This window comes from Ixodes scapularis, unplaced genomic scaffold (genome assembly GCF_016920785.2).
Source record: "Ixodes scapularis isolate PalLabHiFi unplaced genomic scaffold, ASM1692078v2 ptg000800l_1__unscaffolded, whole genome shotgun sequence".
Classification (NCBI taxonomy): Eukaryota; Metazoa; Arthropoda; class Arachnida; order Ixodida; family Ixodidae; genus Ixodes; species Ixodes scapularis.
Window position 1 is genome coordinate 1,717,581 of NW_024610039.1, and position 7,833 is coordinate 1,725,413.

Consider the following 7,833-nt stretch of genomic DNA (forward strand, 5'->3'; position numbering starts at 1 on the left):
GTTATCTCCTTGTTTACCCGAGGCAATGGTGACTCGCCGAAAAAGTGGTGAATCTCCGACAGACGCAGAAAAGGTAAAGCAGCTATCGCTCTGACTAGCAGACGTAAAGCAGACGACGTTAACTGCGCCAACCCGCCGGCGCCGTTAAAGAGTGAGGGTTCTCGCCGCGCACGAATGGAGGGAACGAGTGGACACGGCAACCCAGCCGTGATGATGTCGCCTAATGTACCACTACTCATGCAGGTTTGCACTTGGTGCCTACTCATCGCTTCGGGCCAAACGTCGTCTTCATCGCCTATCGGATATCGCGCTGACATCGCTCATCTGCAGTTGCTACACGTGGCCAATATCTACAGCGCACCCTTCACGGGCACGATGACGTCAGAAGAACTTCAAGAAGCAGCGCCACCACTGCCTATAAAGGAAACGCAAGCGGCTGCGGGCGTCAGTGGACACGGCAACCCAGCCGTGATGATGTCGCCTAATGTACCACTACTCATGCAGGTTTGCACTTGGTGCCTACTCATCGCTTCGGGCCAAACGTCGTCTTCATCGCCTATCGGATATCGCGCTGACATCGCTCATCTGCAGTTGCTACACGTGGCCAACATCTACAGCGCACCCTTCACGGGCACGATGACGTCAGAAGAACTTCAAGAAGCAGCGCCACCACTGCCTATAAAGGAAACGCAAGCGGCTGCGGGCGTCAGTGGACACGGCAACCCAGCCGTGATGATGTCGCCTAATGTACCACTACTCATGCAGGTTTGCACTTGGTGCCTACTCATCGCTTCGGGCCAAACGTCGTCTTCATCGCCTATCGGATATCGCGCTGACATCGCTCATCTGCAGTTGCTACACGTGGCCAACATCTACAGCGCACCCTTCACGGGCACGATGACGTCAGAAGAACTTCAAGAAGCAGCGCCACCACTGCCTATAAAGGAAACGCAAGCGGCTGCGGGCGTCAGTGGACACGGCAACCCAGCCGTGATGATGTCGCCTAATGTACCACTACTCATGCAGGTTGGTGATAGAAAACATGTTTTTCACAGCGATTACCTCTGTTTGATTGTGTTGCCGTGTCCACACACAATTGCAGCTTGTGTACGCGATTGTTTCTCTGTAGCAGGCCTGTTGCTCATACTAGCTGGAGATGTGGAGGAAAACCCTGGGCCTATTACGCAAGAAATGTTTAATGATATGATTCGGACACAAAAGGAGATCCTTGCTAAAATTACTGAGGTACAAGTAAAACAGACTTCTTCGGAAGAAAGTATGCTACAAATGCAAAACAGGCTACTTGCGATAGAAAAAAAACTTGAGAGCGTAGGTGAAACTGAGAACAGGCTTGCTAAACTTGAAAACTCTGTTAGTGGCTACGATGTCGAAATAAATACTCTTGTAAAACAAATTGATGACTTAGAAAATCGTTCACGACGAAATAACGTTATCGTAAGGGGAATTAAGGAAGAGTCTTCTGAAAACGAGGATGTACTAATGAGGAAAATCAACAATGAGGTGTTTGACGCTATACTAGGTCAAAAACTGAACTCTATCCAACGTATACATCGACTTGGAAAAAAGATGACTGGTAGAGATCGCCCTGTAATACTTACAGTTGGGGATTTTAAAGAGAAAATGGCTATCATGAAAAACTGTGTCAAACTTAAAGGTACCCAAATTAGCATCAATGAAGACTATTCCAAGAGGGTTGTTGAGCTTCGAAAGAACCTGTGGAATTCAACCGCAGAGGAGAGGAAAAACGGTGCCAAAGTCAATCTAGTCTTTGATAAGCTGTGGCTTAACAATGTTCTGTACGCCTGGAATGAAGTCAGCAATGAGAGATACAAGTGTCGCGTTCCACCGGAAGCAAATAACGAGTGACTAAAACAAAATGATTCAGCATGTTTTAAAATATTAAACATAAACGCCAGAAGTATTGCAAACAAGGTTGACGCGTTCGAAAGCATAATGCTAGAGCACGATCCTGAAGTGGCCGTAATTACCGAGACATGGCTTCATGAAAATATCTTAAACTCCGAAGTTACTCCACCGAATTATTCAATAATAAGAAAAGATAGAGAGGGAAGGGGAGGCGGAGTTGCTATTATGATTAAAAATAACATCAAATTTGAAGTCCTTGAGGAAGTACGGGATGTAGAAGCATTATGGATCAAGACAAAATTGAATAACCGTACAGTTTATATTGGTGGCGTGTACAGAGCCCCGAATTCGCCAGTTGAAATGCTGTTAAAACTAAGGGGCTACATGGATTCCAATTTACGTTACGGAGACAACATTTTGTTACTGGGAGATCTTAATTTACCTGGGATTGACTGGTCATCATATTCTCATGGAACGGCGGAAGTAGCTAGTTGCGATCAATTATTAGAACTTGTATTTTGCTATAACTTATCCCAGGTGGTAACAGATTACACTAGAGTATGTTCAACAACGTCAACAATTTTAGATCTAGTTTTTGTTTCCGAGAGTTTAAAACCATATTTTTCGAAATGTGAAACCGAAGAAGGCCTATCCGATCATAGGATGGTACTCGTCTCATTGAATGTTACCCCAGAAAAATCGCACAGTCATTCAAGAAAGATGTTTTTGGATTTTAGAAGTGCTGATGATGTAAGCGTACTTGATTGCCTTGAACAATCGTTTGATGATTTTATGTTTCTTTACCAATCAGATGCTAGCCCAGACACGTTATGGGACTATTTTTCAAGCATGACGTTACGGTGTATTGAGCGATTTATACCAAAGCGCCCTAAAAAAATCGCGAACAAAAATCCTTGGATTACAAGGGAAATAATCCACGCAAAACGACAACTGAAGCGGAGACGAGCGAGTTCACATGGTACAGGTGTAGAAAAAAAAACTTGCATTCAGCGATTGAGTCGGGAGCTGAGGCGTCTAGTTAGAGAGTCTAAAGAAAGGTTTTATAGTATAACACTTAAAAAATTCCTTAGCGAGGCACCTGAGAAGTTCTGGCGGTACGTCAACCCTTCGGCTAAGTTCCAGCAGCGTGCCTCTGACCCAAAAAATGAAAAGCAGAGCGTTGAAAATTTTAGCACTTTTTTTTCATCCGTTTTCACCAACGATGATGGAAATTTGCCAAGCTTTAGTGATTCTTCCAACAATCCTCCCATCAATAACTTAGATATAAGTGAGCAAGGAGTTTTTAACCTTCTACTTAACATCGACTCAAAAAAGAGCCCAGGTCCAGACGAAATTCCGAATGAATTTTTAAAAAGGTATGCTGAGTGGGTTTCTAAATACCTTACTATCATCTTTAGATTGTCTATGAGTAGCGGTTCTTTTCCCAGCGCTTGGAAAATAGCAAAAATTATTCCCATCCACAAGAGCGGTAGTGTTAATGACGTCTGTAACTTTCGCCCCATTTCCCTTACTAGTACATGCTCAAAGCTCCTTGAACATATCATATCTAAACATCTACTGGCTTACCTTGAAAAATATGACATATTATTTAAATCGCAGCATGGTTTCCGCAGAGGTCTTTCCATGACTACCCAGCTCATAGAAACTGTTCATGATCTCTCTCAAAGGATAAACTGTCGTGGTCAAACTGATGTAATATTCCTATATTTCGAAAAGGCGTTCGACAAAGTATCTCACCCCAAATTGCTATTGAAAATCAGTGCTGTTTTTAAGAATCCAGCCATTACGAAGTGGTTTTCCTCTTATCTTTCATCACGGAAACAGTACGTTAAAGTTGGGGGTAGCAAATCCACTATGTCCCCAGTTGTTTCAGGCGTACCCCAGGGCAGTGTCTTGGGTCCTCTTTTATTTTTGATTTACATTAACGATCTGCGCAATGACATCTCGGTTCCAATCAGACTATTCGCCGACGACTGTGTGATTTACAATAAAATTGAAACATCGGCTGATCAAGTCGAATTAAACTGTAACTTAGAAAAAATTAAAAAGTGGTGTCAAAATTGGCAAATGGTGCTAAATCCTGAAAAATCTGTCTTCATGTCTATTACGAGAAAAATAAATGTTTTGGCTTATAATTATTGCATTGCGGGTGCTGAGTTGGAGAGAGTTAAAGAACATAAATACTTAGGCTTAATATTTACTCCTGATCTAAAATGGAACACTCACATTGATAACGTATGCATCAAAGCTAATAAAGCACTGTGGTGCCTTCGACGAAACCTCGCTATTGCAACTCCTGAAATAAAAAGTCTAGCTTATAAGACACTGGTAAGACCCGTCATCGAGTATTCTAAAATTGTATGGGACCCATATACCGTCACAAATTGCAATAAGCTGGAGAAAATCCAGCGACTCGCATCCAGGTTTATTTTTAATAAATACAGCCACGTTCATTCCCCCACAAAACTATGTGAACTTGCCAATCTTCCTACATTTGAATCAAGAACGAAGTATGAAAGGTTAAAGTTTCTTTTTCAGATTATTCATAATTGCGTAAAAATAAGGAAATCCGAGTACTTTGAAATTTCCTCCACCGAATCCTCAAGACATCGTCATAGCATGTACATTCCTAATCCATCTGTTAAAAACGATTGCTTTAAGTACAGTTTTTTTCCGAGGGCTATTAAAGATTGGAATATATTACCTGATTCTGCTGTGTCATCTATGTCGCTAAATGAATTTCTGGACCGTGTCAGTGATATTATTGTATGTGCTACAAACTAAAACCACTACAGCTTGTGTAAAGAAATGTTTCACAACTACGAAGTGATATTCGTTTCGTAAACTGCCGAAATGACGAAGCCTCTCAATATGTCTGTAACCTTTGTGTATGCTTGCGTGTAAGCGTACATGTTTGTTTGTTATTGTCCTTTTTTTTCTCCACCCCTGTAATAGCCCTGTGCAAGGGCTGACAGTATCAATAAATGAAATGAAATGAAATGAAAACAGTATTTGGGAGGTAACTTGCGGACACTAACACGCTCACTCTCGGTTCTAAGCAAACAAACCTCGGCGCCCCGGGACACCTCGCCAGTGAGTCCTTTGACTTCCCTCCTTGATGCGCGTCTGCTAGTTGTTAGACAAAAACAACGTACCGCTCGAGTTATTTCGTCTGCCCTCCGTTAAAGGGGTAGTGAAACGAAATTTTAGCGCCGATATTGTTGCATAAATATGAGCTAGGGACAGGCACCACCTCGGAAATATAAATATTGCGCTGTAAAACACAGGAGAACTAATTTTAAACATAATTAAACGATTTCAAATTCTCATCTGGTGGATGGGGGGAAGTTTTCGTGACATCACTTGTGCCAAAATAGCAGCGCCGTTCTGCGGCAATACGGCGTGCCGGCAGAATTCGCCTAGGCCTGAACGCGTTTGCAAAGCCTTGGCGGAGAAAGCCAAAGCGTAGTTGGCCACAGTGAGCTCGTTCTCGTTGCGGCTCTTTGCACGACACGGCCCGAGCATGCTTCTGGCACGGCCGGTATTAGTTGCTGCGAGTCGCGAGCTGCAAGCCGACGTTAAAAAGGATATGTTTGAACTACGAGGGTGTCAGCAAGAGCCACGCAAATGCCAAATACCTGTTCACACTCGGAGCGGACACGCGCGTTTGATCGAAGTGCTGGATTCGCTCTGTTAGACCGCGTTTCGGTAAGCGCTTCTGGACCGATCTTTTACGATTGAAACTCGATACTTACATGACACTCGGCAAAGAAAGGTTAGACCGACATCGCGTAGCTCCCACGAACTGCTATAGCTCGACACTGACGTAGCGTCGAGTCAGAATAAAAATGGCATACTAATAACAGAGTGTACATACCGAGTTGCCAAGGTAATCCGTATGGCGTTTATTTGAGTTCTATATCACACAAAACAAGGAGATAGAATCAATGAGAGTCCCTTTTCGACGACAGCGTTCGTCACCGCTGTCTCGGAAAACAAGGAGATCGAGATGATAAGGGGAAAATATTGACCTCTGAAATTTAGTTCAGGGATCAAACTACTCATCCGGTAAGGGTCCACAAGGGTCGCGCGGGCATATTCCATTCAGCAGGCCAGCCGGTCATGGACAGACGGTCTTGGCCAAGGACCGCCGGAGCAACGGTGCGCCGAGTCGATGTTGCTGCTAGGCCTACTATATTCTGCCGAGCTCGCTCGGTCGGCAGAATCGTGGCTGTTGTAGCTCTTCTCGTGTGTTTGTGGATCCTGCGTTCTTGATCGTCGTGGTCTGTTTTAAGTACTCCTTCCTTTTTTCTTGCTGGTTGAAGTCGGGACGCACGAGAAGAGCACGAAGAAAAATAAATGTCCGTTGGTGGCCGATACCAAGTAACTGAGCGACGCTGTCGGCCTTCTTGATTTAATCGTAAAAAGTGCGTAAGACAGCTTCGGAGCTGTCGTAGGATTCTGTCGTAACCTGCGCAAAGGTTACGACAATTTCGTTTCGAGAGCACGGGTTTTCTCTCAAATTTGTCGTACGCACTTTTTTCGTCGTGAATTCGCTTTGAGAATCCGGCCTCGGAGCTGGTTTTGTCAGTGCTGCCGTGGTTGCCGACTTGCCGTGGTCCCGTGGTGCAGCCCTTGCACGTCTCAAACGGCCACGTTGTCACAAGTCGTAAATCGTCGACGCGCCACCAAGTGGCAACGCTCGTAACCAGAACCTTCACGCCGTAGCCTTTCCCAACCGGCACAAGTGACGTCACGAATGCGCCCAATATCCCAAGACGCATCGCGCTCTCCGATGGCCGATTTTTGAGCGCGCGCCCAATCGGGCCCATCAGGGTGAAAAATATAGCCATCCGTTCAAAATACAAACGCGCGATTATGATTTATGAATATCATTGATCATATTGAACCTATTTCTGACCATAATAGGTGTATTTCAAGTTTCGCTTCAGTATCCCTTTAAAGACGAAGTCGAGTTCGCTCCGAAAGTCACAGGAAAGGTAAGACAGACTCAGACGACGTTGCGAGCAGACGACGTTGCAAAGGAGCAGACGACGCTGAGATAGGAGATCGCGATCAGCCAATCAGGACTCGGCGTTCTGACGTCACCACTACTTCCTCTCTCACGCGCAGAAGACGAAAATGAGCCCACGTGCGAGGCGTATATGACTGGTAATGGCTAGTGTGAGATAATATATCCTACCAAAAATATGATAACGAAGGGGCGACTGTCTGCATTAAAAGAAGAAAGAAAAAAACGGTGTTAAGCTGCATTCACAGTGGCGTTCCACACGGCACCGCGAATCAGATCCGCACGTTTTCATCATCAAATGCGCGTGAATTTCTATCGGATCTTTATGGGGGATTCAACCGGCTATTTATTTGTACTCTAATTTTTCCGGAACAAACGATTTGTATGTTCGCAGCTGCGCATGCAGGTTGGGCGCTCGAGGTGGGCTCGGGCCACGGGCTGTTCGCCGCCAATCTCGAGCTAGATCTTCTTCGCTCTGCGTCCGCCGCTGCCGGAAGCGGCCAACAGGCAGCGCGAGATACAAGCCAGTACTAAAGTTATGGTGCCTGGAACGCGTCTCCGACTGGTGTGTTTACCGCGGCCAAAAAAGTTGTCCCTCGATTTCCGCCTGATGACGTCATAGAAGTGTCATGCTGTCGCCGGTCGCGACCATGGCCGCGTCCCAATAGTTGTGGTACATATGGCAGACGCCTGTTCTGCTGCAGGTCGCTCTCCACTGTGACAGTTCACGGAAGCTAGAGCATCCGGAAGTTGGGACGCCTGGGACGCCGTGACGACAGCGACACTCGCATTCGCTCGTGCTTTTCGCCAGCATTTCTATGGCCAACCGCCAGGATCGCGGCAGGCTACGGCATGAAACTCCGGCTTCTGTGACGTCATTTGTTGCCACTTCG

General features: G+C 45.5%; 1 protein-coding gene across 1 annotated transcript; it reads left to right on the forward strand.

The window, feature by feature from the left end:
* Window positions 1–732: 732 nt before the first annotated feature.
* LOC115330976 lies at window positions 733–3,517 on the forward strand. Its single transcript, XM_040216330.3, has one exon. The coding sequence runs from the start codon at window positions 733–735 to the stop codon at window positions 1,885–1,887; it is 1,155 nt and encodes a 384-aa protein (XP_040072264.2). The 3' UTR covers window positions 1,888–3,517.
* The last annotated feature ends 4,316 nt before the right edge of the window (window positions 3,518–7,833 follow it).

What these genes read in the sequence shown, in the direction of transcription:
- LOC115330976 (XM_040216330.3), top strand. Translation starts at nt 733, where the DNA reads ATGATGTCGCCTAATGTACCACTACTCATGCAGGTTTGCACTTGGTGC.